Source organism: Mesocricetus auratus, unplaced genomic scaffold (assembly GCF_017639785.1).
Source record: "Mesocricetus auratus isolate SY011 unplaced genomic scaffold, BCM_Maur_2.0 Super-Scaffold_100004, whole genome shotgun sequence".
In the NCBI taxonomy this organism is placed as follows: Eukaryota; Metazoa; Chordata; class Mammalia; order Rodentia; family Cricetidae; genus Mesocricetus; species Mesocricetus auratus.
The window spans coordinates 94,568,338-94,580,853 of record NW_024429189.1 but is presented as its reverse complement, the minus strand read 5'-3'; the positions used below and the strand labels follow the sequence as shown (position 1 = coordinate 94,580,853).

Genomic DNA, 12,516 nt, shown 5'->3' with positions numbered 1-12,516 from the left:
TGGTTAGAAATATTGTAAATATATATGCATGAGATGTTCAAAAACTAAAGAAATGACAAACAATAAAGTAGAGGTACAGCTAATGTGAGAGAAGGCTGCGAGTGATGGGAGGCAGACCACGAACCTTCTCTAGTCTGGCCTGGACTAGTCACTTACTTACATTCTCACCTCACTACCCATCCAGCTTTTGTCATGCACATTTATAAGTAAAGTCGTTGTTTTCAAACATACCAGTTCCCGATCTTCTTGTCTACAGAGTTTCCCCGCAGAATGGCAGCTTTTTGTGATGCAGTATTCACAATGTGACAAGCCATTGCTCAATGACTTGCATTTTCTCTCACCAGTGGGGACCGAGGCAGAAACTATGAATGACTCTTGCAATACAAGTTTGTAAAACTGGAGAAATGAGCCCCCACTGGAGCTCAGGGGCTAAGTACTCTCCAAGGCTACCAGCAAAGCAAAGGCTTCCCTGGGACTCCTTTTGATTGAAAACCTGACTACTCCAGGCAGGGAAACACATTGTCAAATGATTGCAAAGGCTGGTTCTGTTGTGGGACCCCCCTGGTCACTGCAGGGTGGGAGGGCAGAGTGGCTATCAAATGCACTGAGAAGGTTGGCTAACCATGCCTATAATGGATTGTGTATTTGGAAAAAAAGTCTAATTTTACCAAACAACTAGGAAGTCACAGAGATCCTGAAGCCCTCATGGTTTTGCCTTTTCATCTGAAAGCTCTGAGCCAAGTATTACAGTTGTGTTCAGGACAATTATGGATGATGCTAGATGAACTTTCCCTTTTTTGACCACTAGTCAAAGACTATTGGCCAACTTTTGCTTAGGTTGGATGTTCAAACTGCTGATAAGAATCATTTTATTACAACATACAATTAATTTATGAAGCAAACACAAGCCTACCTGTAGCCCACTAAGGAGTGAAAAATACAAACTAAAATAAGAGATGTTCATATTCTTTCTACTAACCTTATAGGTTTTGTCTTAATCTTGCCTCGGGCTAAAACTAGATGTCGACTTTCCCCAAGGAAGAAGCCTCCTTGATAATCTTCACCGTCTTTTTTCCTGACTAGCCCTTGAAACTGTCTGTGTGCTATGAATATTTAATCATATTGTCTATAAACAGGTTACTTGGATGGTAGAAACTTAGGTAATTAACATAAATGCAAGAGTTAGAGCCTCCACGGCTGCTTTACATATCCAGTCATATTCTAGCCATGCAGCACATTTGCATTGGACTCAGCCTCATTACTCCAAATTACAGAAGAGGACACTGAAGTTTGGCAGCAGAGAATGTTAACTGTCGCGTTCTAAAGCCCTTTCCATTTTTTTCAGCGCATCCTTTGCCTAGTGTTTATTTGATGTTTGGAAAACACACTCGCAGGTGTGAAAGTTTTTTTTTCTCTCAAAGTCAGAATAGACACTAATGAAAATGATTACTCCTCCTCTGGCAGAGAACAATTGTAAAGAGAAAATATTTCTGAACGCTTAGCACCTATACTATGTGGGGAATAGAATTAAGAGTGGCAGAATCACCATGAAAACACACCTGCATGTGTGTCTAGGAGGGTATTTCTAGGAAGGTCTACCCTGGATGCCGGCAGTATGATCACAAGAGCTGGGTCCTGGGCTGAATACAGAGCCAAGCATTCACTACAGACACAGGTGACTATCTGCCTCAGGATAAGCACCCTCAAACTGGAAGCCAAAACTAACCCTTCTTTATGCTATTTTTGCCATTTGCTATAGCAGTTAGAAAAGCAACTAACATACAGACTATAACACAGGCTTTCCACCCACGAACACATTTTTAAATGCAATGGAAGCATTGTTCCATTGTGTCTACGATCACTACTGTGGCTCCCTTTGTTCTGGCATTTTGGGATTTCCCACCAGTTGAATTTGATCATTTTTTCCTCTCTTGTAATTTCATCTTCACCCTTCTCTTCTATAGTGTCCAAAAATGGTTTGCAGGTTGCATTGTCCCCATTCTTCATGCTGCATCTTTGCCCGGGGTATAGATTTCCCTCTCTGCAGCTGTTTCCATTATGAAAAGGCCGGATGTGTGGAGTGATGTAAACCATGTGATTGTGCCACTGTGGTCTGGCAGAGCGTCACCTCTTATCTCTGCCAGAGAGACTGACTGTTCTCAACCCAGAGCCCAGCTCCCTACAAGTTCTTACCCAGTGTGGCTCTGTTCCCTAAGTGTGAGTCCTAACTGCTTATGTGTTTCCAGTACTCTTCTGCCTTCGGCATCTTCTGAGACAATGCCTGTCTTTATATGCACTGCACCTCTTCATTCCCATCTCCTTTGTGTTGAACTAGGCAACACCACTGTGTAACTGACATGAAAAGAGGTGGATTGAAAGAGAGCTCCAGGGACTCAGTTCTGGTCCTTTTAGCACCTACTTTCAGTAGAGCAGAAGAGTCGCTCTCTGTATCCTGGTTGGTTCTTCAGCCCTGAGCACTGACTCAAGATCAAAAGTGGATGAATGAAACTTTCTGGGATCTTGTTGACCAATTGCTTTGGACCAAATGATGAAGCATACAGAGCTGGAGTGTTTCATCTAACCAACTCCACCGGCACTGTTACGATGGCTATCCCTTCTTGATATCTGTCAATGATGGTCTGTATTTTTTGCATATGCATATGTATGTGGGTACCTGTATGTAGTTCTGTATGGGTTAGTAGATGCCCATGAATACATGTACACATGCACGTGGAGACCAGAAATCAACATGAGGTGCTACCACTAATCCCTTCTCTTTCCATTCTCTACTTTTGAGACAGGGTCTCTCGCTGAACATGGAATTCACTGACTATATAGGCTGTCCAGCAAACCCCAGGGAAACTCTTGTTCCCACCTCTCCAGACCTGGAATTACAGGCGTGTGCTATCACACTCAGCTTTGTGTGTGCACATGAGTGGGGGTGGTGCTGACACACAAACTTAGGTCCTCATGCTTTGTGGTAACCACTTTAAGAACGGAGCCATCTCCCCACATCTTATATTATGTTTTCACAGAAATCCATAGATTTATTAACAGGAAACACAATGTACCTCAGACGAACACAACGCTAAATTTCCATATGTTCAATATACATATTTTCTCCAGACAATGTATTTGTTCTACATCTGAAGAGTGGTTTTTTTTTTTAATTTCCAGTGAAAATCACTACACTCTGCACCAGCCATGGTGCCAAATGATGCTCACAGGTAGGGCTCTAGAACAGGACACAAAGGGTTAAACAGCAGTATCGTGCTTCAGGAGCAGGCAAGGCTGCCCTGTAAGACAACCTGTAGAGCATTGACCACTTCCCAAGCTTCTGAGTGTATAGATTCATCCCCCACTAAATTTAGTATGGAGTTCAGCTATGCCTTGCACATTCATCAAAAGGGAAAAAAATCTAACAGTATTTTTACCTTATAGTGAAGTCTGGACACCAGACTCCGCTGAAGAACCCTTTCTCGAAAATTCACTGCTTTCAGGAGAAAGGCGAGGTGGCCCACCATGTCAGTGTTAAACGCCGGGAAACTGGAGAGGAAATGCAGAGACCACTGTTGTTAGTTTGGCCTTTCAAAAAAAATTCACTTTAAAGAGCCCCTCCCACAGGAATGAGCTATTAGGGCTAGTGAGAGCTGGAGAGATGGCTCAGCAGTGGTTACGAGCACACACTGCTCTTACAGGGACCTGAGTTCAGTTCCTAGCACTTACATTAGGTGGCTAACAACTGCCTGTGCCTCCAGCTCCAAATGAGCCAATGCCTCTGGCCTCTGTAGGCACCCACATTCACAGGCATAATGCACACACAGACACGCATGCATATACAGATAATTTTTTAAAATATTTAAAGAAAATAAAAGAGCCAAGCATGCTTCAGTGAGTAAAACACTTGTCACACAAACCTAATGACTTGAATTCAATCCTTGGATTCCATAGTGTAAGAAGAAAATGAACTCCCCAAAGTTGTCCATTCCTCCACACTTATACTGTTGGCACATGTACACACACTAGTGATGAGAGTCATTATTACTATCATAACTGTTGTAATTTTTAAAAAGCAGCTCAAGAGAGAAAACACCATGCAACAGAGTTCAAACAGAGGTTTTCTTCATTTTTCTTTTTTATTATTACTTAAATTTTTAAAGTTAAAAATAATCTTATTTTACATACCAATCCCATTTTTTTTTAATTAAGGGAAAAGGATCATAAAAAAGGGAAAGGGGATGGGGGAGTCCAGCCTCTGGGGACAGGAGCAGTGGGGAAAGAGGAAACAGAGGCAGAGAGAGAGGGGCAAAGAGAGAGAGGAATAGACAGACAGAGAGAGGGAGAGAACAAGAGAGAAACAGAAGGACAGGATGTGGGCAAGGCCCTTTTAAAAGGGAAGATAGTGAATAGGCACAGGTGGTGCACTTAGTGGCTACAGCTGATGGTGTATCCTGTCAGAACTCCAAAGGCAGGCCAGTACAAATGCCTAAATACTAACAATAGCCATATATATTTAAGAGCCAAAAGGCACTTTTGTCCTATAGGAAGGCATTATGAGCATGCACCCACCCCACCTCCCATTGGCACACACAAGCTTCTTGTCAGTACTTCCTGGTGAGCACGTGGCTCTGGTTTATTCTACATATTTACCCTTGTGATGTAGAAGTAACATGGCATCCTGCTTTTCCTATTGACCGTGGCATCTTAAGTAAGGGTCCATATTTTCACTGTAGCCTTTCTTTATCAACAGTTATATAACTTCCGTCAAGTGAGGCTGATAACAACATTCAGTATTTTTGAGTAATTATTACCTAGTATTGAGTTCTTATTGAGAATTATCTATATCGAGTTATTATTATCTAGCATGCAGATAGTGCCATAATTAATGTATTGTTCAGGAAACTGAAGCTCAGAAGGCTGTAGTCACCTGCTGGATGTCACACAGAGAGAACACCTTGTAGACTTGGTGGATTTTATTTTGGGGTATTCCAATGCAAGAGCTAATAAGCATCCCACAGGGCTGCAGGCAAGCCCAGGGTAAATAGACCATGTTTTCCCCTTATGAGGTAATGATGGGGGAAGTCTTCTGCACATGTTTATCTTATTGGCTGTTGAGTAAAGCACTGTTGGCTAATAGGGAAGCAAGATAGGTGAGACCAGGAGTCGAGGTGGATTCTGGGAAATGTAGTAAAGAGAAGTTGCAATGTGATCCAGGAAGTGACATAGCAGGACACAATCAGTATATAAGCAGGGACAAGCAGGAAATAGCTCTCCCCTTTTCTTCTCTGCAGAGATGCTGAGTGGATGCAATATAGATCCCAAAGGAGTAAGAGACCCAGACTTTTTCTCTGATAAGATAAGACCACAAGGAAATACATAGATTAGTAATTATGGGTTAAGAATAAGAAGCCCAAGTCGCCAGCCAACAGTTTACAACTAATATAGCGTCTGAGTGTTTCTTTGGGGCAGAGAAGGGCGGTGGAACCTAGCCGGGCCAGAGAAAACTGACATTACAAGGTAACCATTGATGCCTTCCTCATTTGCTAGTGGGGAAACTGAAGCATGGGCATCAGAAGATTTAGAGGCCCATAGTCAATATGGCCCCACCTTGGGGTTTTCCTCACACAAGTCTGACTTGGTCTGATTTTGTGTTTCTTCTCTGTGAACCTCCCAGTAACCTAGATCATAAGGTACAGGGGTGGCTCCACAAGTAAAGGCACTGGCCATTAAACCTGAGGACCCAAGTTCAATCCCTGGGACCCACATGTTGGAATGAGAGATCAGACTCCTGTAAGTGTCCTCTGACCTCTACACAATGCAGTGACATGTGCACACATACCCACCCAAGCAAATAATTAAATGTATTTTTTAAAGATGTGTTGGGCAGTGGTGGCATGCGCCTTTAATCCCAGTACTTGGGAGGTAGAGGCAGAGGCAGGAGGATCTCTATGCGTTCGAGACCAGCCTGGTCTACAAGAGCTAGTTCCAGGACTGGGTCCAAAACTACAGAGAAACCCTGTCACAACACACACACACACACACACAGAGAGAGAGAGAGAGAGAGAGAGAGAGAGAGAGAGAGAGAGAGAGAGAGAGAGAGAGAACAAAACAACAACAAAAGACAGATGTGTTCCAGCTTGCCTCTCTATTGCTGTGATAAAACACTGACCAAAGCCAACTTTGTTTTGGGGTGGGATTTATTTGGCTTATATTCCTTGGTCACACCCCATCACTGAAGGCAGTCAGGGCAAGAACTCAAGGTAAGGACCTGGAGGCAGGAACTGAAGTGGAGGCCACAAAGAAGCGTTGTTTACTGGCTCGCTTCTCCTAGCTTGCTCAGACTGCTTTTCCATACAACCCAAGTCCACATGTCTAGGGGTGGCACCATTCCCGGAGGGATGGGCCCTCACACATTCAATCATCAGTCATGAAAATCACCCACAGACTTGCTCATGGGCCAATCTGATGAGGGCATTTTCTCAGCTGAGCTTCACTCTTCCCAGATGACCTAGGTTATTTCAAGTTGACTAAGAACTAACCAGTATGTATGAAGTTCATACTAACATTTTCCCATAGCTCACCTCCCCTTTTGCTACATCCTGGGAAAGAGAATGATTATAAGACCCAAATAAGTTAGATTCCCACTAACTAACCCTTAAAAACCTAAGCAGCTGCTGTTCGTTTTAAGCAGAAGAGCACCCTTCATGAGCCAGAATGGCAAGGAGCTGACTGAGCAGTTGCCTTTCATGGAGACAGAATGGCAAGGAGCTGACTGAACGGTTGCCTTTCATGGAGACAGAAGGCAGAGGGGGATGTTTATACCCCAGCTCCTGGGAAATTTCAATTATGTATCGATGCTCATTCTGAACCTCACTGCAGAAAACCGAGTTCCAGACTCAGTCTAGCTCATAAAAGGTATAAAGAACTTACATGGTTTATCTTTAAAACATGTCTTAGTCATCCTAGATGCTACTCTATGAAACCTGGAGCTGTGAATATTTGTGCTGGAAACTGCCATTGTATCTTGGGCTGTTTACCACAGATCAATATCTATTCCCTTGAGGCTGTACACTGTGTGTGCAAGACCTCACCCACATGTCTGTGTCCCCTGTGAACCCAAGGAAGTCACCCAAACTAGAAAGTTTTGAAACCTGGACCACTGCTAAAGGGGATCTCTCAGGTAACTGCCTGTTTTACAGGAAGTCAGAATGACTACAGGAGTAAAACTAGATTGAATGCAAATGTGTATCATTGGTCATTAGAGAAATGCAAAGAAGAACTGGAGCGAAACAGCACACTACATCCAGCAGTCTGTCCAGAATTAAATATATTGTGTCAAATGTTGCCAAGGACACAGAGAAGCCAGAATTCTTACACCTACTCATGAAAATGTCAAGTGGTCAAACCCACTCTAGAAATCTCTCTTGGTTTCTCATAAAATAAGCACATGCTCCATGACCAGCAATTCCATGTCTCCTACATGCCCAAGAGAAACCAAGAGCAACGTTCATAAAAAGACTTATATAAGAATATTCATAGCTGGCCCTCTCATTTGAGTGAAAAACAAGACACATCCCAGGTGTCTATCCATTACAAGAGAATGGAAAACAAATCATAGTATATCCATAAAATACCACTCAGTAATAAAAAGGGAAGAAGTAATACATATGACACCATGAGTAAATCTCAGAAAGCATTATATTGAATTATTGAGGCAGCTACAAAAGAGTATAGATGGTTTGTTCCATTTATATGAAATCCTAGAATGGGAAACTCAAGTCTTTGGTGGAAAAATATCAGAATAATGTGTATGCATTTGCCAAAACTCAACAAGTGTACATTTAAAACATGTGAGGGGTATCATAAGAAACTTCTACATGAGAGCAAAGGGAATTATCCCCACAGGTTGAACTTGAATAAACAATGCTATTTCAAAGTGTGCTAATGTCTGCAGTTTACTTTAAAATGCACAGGAACGAGATGATTAATGAGTGATGTCATCAGTGAATTCTAGTTCATGATGTTCTGACTATATGGTAACGATCCCACAAGCTCACAATGGAGCTGAAAACTTACCATTGCCATTGGTGCCATGGCCATTATAAAATCACAACATAAGAGCCAGGTATGGTGGTGTATGACTTTAATCCCAGCACTCAGGAGGCAGAGGCAGGTGACTCTCTCAGTTTAAGGCCAGCCTGGTCTACAGAGCATGTTCCAGGACAACCAGAGCTGCACAGAGGAAACCCTATCTTAAAATAAAAAAGAAAGAAAGGAAAAAATAGCACAGGACCTGTGTGTTTATGCAGAGCTTTACTGTGCTGCCTGACAGTCATATAAAAACACAGCGAAGTCCTATAAAAGTATATCAACAAATAGGTATAAGATTTAGTGCTATGCAATAATAGCTATGTTAGACTTTTATGTATTTACTGTTCCTCAGTTTATCATTATTTTAGCATATAATGTAAAAGAGAGTTGTTAAAATATTTAATATTACAAGGTGTGCCACATTCCATCAGTGATGGCCTGTTCCACACATGGTGGTACCATGTCCTGTGATTTCACCAAGAGTCCAAACTGAACACTGATCTATACTGTCCATATTTGTGACATACACTCCATGATGTTCCCACTACAAAACAGCAATAAAGTAAAGAGACACCACAATAGACAAGCATGGAATGACAGAGAGGACATAGCTGATGATGGAACTTACCAAAGGTGACACATGAAGAAAAAGCTTTAATAGTCCTAAAACCATTGGGGTAAATCAAGGGTTAAATATTCTCCTAAGCCCAGATCATTTAAAATCACTTACTGACTTCTTCCAACCAAATAAACAGGTCTCCCCAAACACTTCAACAATAAAACTATGACACACGTCTAAATCGAAGAAGTGTAAAAATGGGAAGCAACAGATGGTTCAGTGGGTAAAAGCACCTGCTACCAGACGTCATAGGCGGACATCAAGAACTGACTCCTGCAAGTTGTCCTCTGACCTCCACACGTGTTCTGGGCATGCATGTTCACACACACACACACACACACACACACACACACACACACACACTAAATAAATGTAAGACATTTTACAAAGGAATATCAAATAAAGAGAATAAAGGAGAAATGTCACATAATTTCCACAGATGCAAAAAATAGATAATTTTTATAATGTGGTAGTAACCAATGTGCACTAAAATAATAAAGGGAGATTTTAAGGGAATTGTATCTCTCAAAAACAGCATCCTTTTCTTAAATTTTATCATACTTATTATTATTTGTGTGTGTGTACACCTGTTCATGAGTATATGCCTGTATGCATGTGTGTCTATTGTGTGCATGTGTACACATGTGTGCATGTGTTTATGTGTGTGTCTTTGCACATGTGTACCTGTGTCTACATATGTATACATATGTGTGTGCGAATGTGTCTATGTACTAGAGGTAAGAAGACAACTTGTGCTATAAGCAACATTTGCTGATTTACTTTACACATAGAGTTTAGTGACCTTCAGCACACTCATATTATTAATAGTATTTAAAGATTTTTCTTATTTTTAATTATGTGTATGTGTGTGTGTCTATGTGTGTGTATACACATGAGAGTGCAGTGCCCAACAAGGGCAAAAGAGGGTGTCAGATTCTCTGGATCTAGAGTTAAGATGTTTGTGAGCCTGATATAAAATCGCAAACTTACTCAAAACATGATGTGATTTTTGTTGTTGTGAAATTTTTACTTGAAAACATGGTTCTCAAATGTGAACACTGTAGATAACAATGTGGTCCAGAGAAGGCCAAATCTGAAGACTCATGCAAGCTGGTGGTAGCAGTTGTAGCATGAAAACTATTTGGAACGGTCTAGTAAAGTTAACATTGGCACACACCACCACAGAACAATTCCATTCTTGGGTAACATATCCTAGAGGAGTGTTTTTCAAACAACAGGTTATAAGTTAGCAATGAGCCATGAAATCAGTTTAGAAGACTGAGATCAATATCCCTTCATTTTTTTAAACACCAGAGAACATCATGAGTGCTGGACAGGTCAGTTTATTGCATGGAGTTAGCTTCAGTTGCATCTGAGGTGGTGGACTCACTCTATGGATGTCTGTGACTTTGTAGACTCTACATTTTGCTCTAAGTTGAAAAGTCCCACAAAGACTCTCCCCATGTTTCCCAGAAAAGCAAGTAAATAAGCTAGCAAACAAGCAAGCAAACAAACAAACAAAAAAACACCTTCCCTAATTCATCAGAAAAAAACAAGCACAGTGTTTTGCCAATTTGTACAAAATGTCAAAATATTGAAGAACCTAAATATCAATCAAAGACTGAGAGTTGAATGAAGTTTTAAGATTTTAAACTCACAGCATAACTAATGAAGGAACGTGGGAGAAAGGGTAGAGGCAGAAACATTTTAGGTCTTATGTTGGGTGGTAGGCACATAGCACTGATTTTACATATTCCCTACTGCGTTTGCAACGTCAGATACTAAATTTGTCAAGCAAGGGCAAGATGGCCCACGTCAAGGCCCTAAACAGGCTCAGAGTAAACCCGTAAGGAAGTAAGGATGCCCTCTCGGGCAGTGTGTACCTGGTTCTCAGCTTGTCACCAGCAGTTGCAGTCCAGCCCTGGATCAGCCCCAAGACTGGATTCTTCTTATGCTTCTTGTTGTACTGGGCCAGCAGTTCCCGGGCCACAACCTGCACAGAGTTTATCCTGCATCAGCCATTCTCACAAGTGTAAGACCTATCAGTCTCCTCAAATGATGCAGTCAGATTAAGGCCACTCACCATTAGCAAACTCCTCGGAAAGAAAGATATCCAAGACCCCATCCTTCTGTGGGCCTCCATATCCTCTGATAGACATGTGGCATTTACCAGACTACTCTGATCCCTCCCCACGGTTGAGTCCTAATTCTGAGGAAATGCTCTCCTTCCCTTTGCTTCTGGCAGCCTCTCACACTAGCCCTGGGGCCAGCCATCTTAGTGGATGCATCACGTGAAAGCAGCTTGCTTCCAATGGCCCAGACATCTCTTTCCATTTTCTGCCTTTGACATTCTCTGGTTGATTAAGCCTTTGGAGATTACTATTAAAATACACTGGGTGGTGGTGGCGCACACCTTTAATCCCAGTACTCAGGAGGCAGATGCAGGTGAATCTCTATGAGTTCAAGGCCAACCTGGTCTACAGAAGCTAGCTCCAGGACAGCCAAGGATACACAGAGAAGCCCTATCTCAAACCATCCCTCCCCCTCCAAAAAAAACCAACCTGCAAACAAAGCAGTTTATCGATATCTATTAATTTATCAATATCAACTCCCCTATGACTTTAAAGTTATAATTTTATTTCAAAACACTGAATACTGTTGCAGACCTGTTCAAAGATATCTGTGGATCAACCTCAAAAGAGGCTCAGCCGACTGGGCACAGCCAGCACTAGATGTGTGAGTAGCATAACTTGGCCAAGCTTGCCACTGACCAAGCTGCTGTAGGAAGAATGAGCCCAAGCAGAACCAGTTGAGCCATGAATCACATTGCCTAAACACAGGCTGCATGGTGACCATGTCACACACTAACAAATGGTTGTCAAGGCACTAAGCCAACAAGGCACACAGACTCATCTTTTCTCAGCTTTCAATTTTAGAACATCATAGCACACATGATCGATCTCTCTGAGTGTGTGTGTGTGTGTGCTTTGCTTTTTTCATGAGTCTTGGAGATCAAATTTCAGGTCCTCATGCATTTATGACAAGCATTTTACCATTGAGCCATCTCCGCAACCCAACCCCGATATATGATTTTAGTTTGGTTTTTATTCAAGGGAGAATCTCACTAAGTTTCTCAGGCTGGTCCCAGACCCACAATCCTCTGGCCTCAGCCTGCTGGTGACCTTGATTCCAGGACTGTAGCCCAGGCCCCATATTTCCAAAATGCTTTTACATGGGTCATATGGATGTGATATATGTTTTCATTCACAACAGCATTGTAAGTAGTACTTCGATTCTCATTGTGACACAGAACCTACTTATCTGCTTAATGTCTGTGTAATACTGTTTAGACAAATCATAACTAATTAATCATTTCCACTCAATAGGATATTTAGGTCACTTCTAGTTGCATGGTATCATAATAAGCTTGCTATTTTTCAGTGGTATGTATGTGTGTGTGCGTAGTGTGTATAGTGCACATGTGTGAGTAGGTACACTCACCCATTGATGAGTATGGAGGCCAGAAGTAAATGTCAGGCTTCCTACCCCACCCCTAATGCTTTGTGTGTGGGGGGGGATTCCTCATTGAACCTGGAGCTTGCCATTTTGGCTAGGCTGACTGGCAGGGAGCCCCTGTCTCTACTACCCAAGTGTCACACTCAGCTTCTACATGGATGCTGGGGATCTGAACCCAGGTCCTTCATGCCTCTCCAGCAGGTGTTTTGCCCACTGAATCTTTCCATCAATACATTGAGATAGATAGATAGATAGATAGATAGATAGATAGATAGATAGATAGATACCAC

At 42.1% G+C, this 12,516-nt stretch overlaps 1 protein-coding gene across 3 annotated transcripts in view; it reads right to left on the bottom strand.

Moving 5' to 3' along the window:
• Acoxl (acyl-CoA oxidase like) overlaps window positions 1–12,516 on the bottom strand; it is a 317,884-nt gene that overhangs the window by 97,074 nt on the left and 208,294 nt on the right. For all 3 annotated transcript variants that reach the window (XM_040746264.1, XM_040746263.1, XM_040746265.1), the window contains exons 14-15: window positions 10,594–10,703; window positions 3,435–3,546 (exon numbers count right to left, since the gene is read on the bottom strand). In XM_040746264.1, coding sequence (XP_040602198.1) covers window positions 3,435–3,546; window positions 10,594–10,703 — 222 coding nt within the window. The remainder of the gene's footprint in view (window positions 1–3,434; window positions 3,547–10,593; window positions 10,704–12,516) is intronic.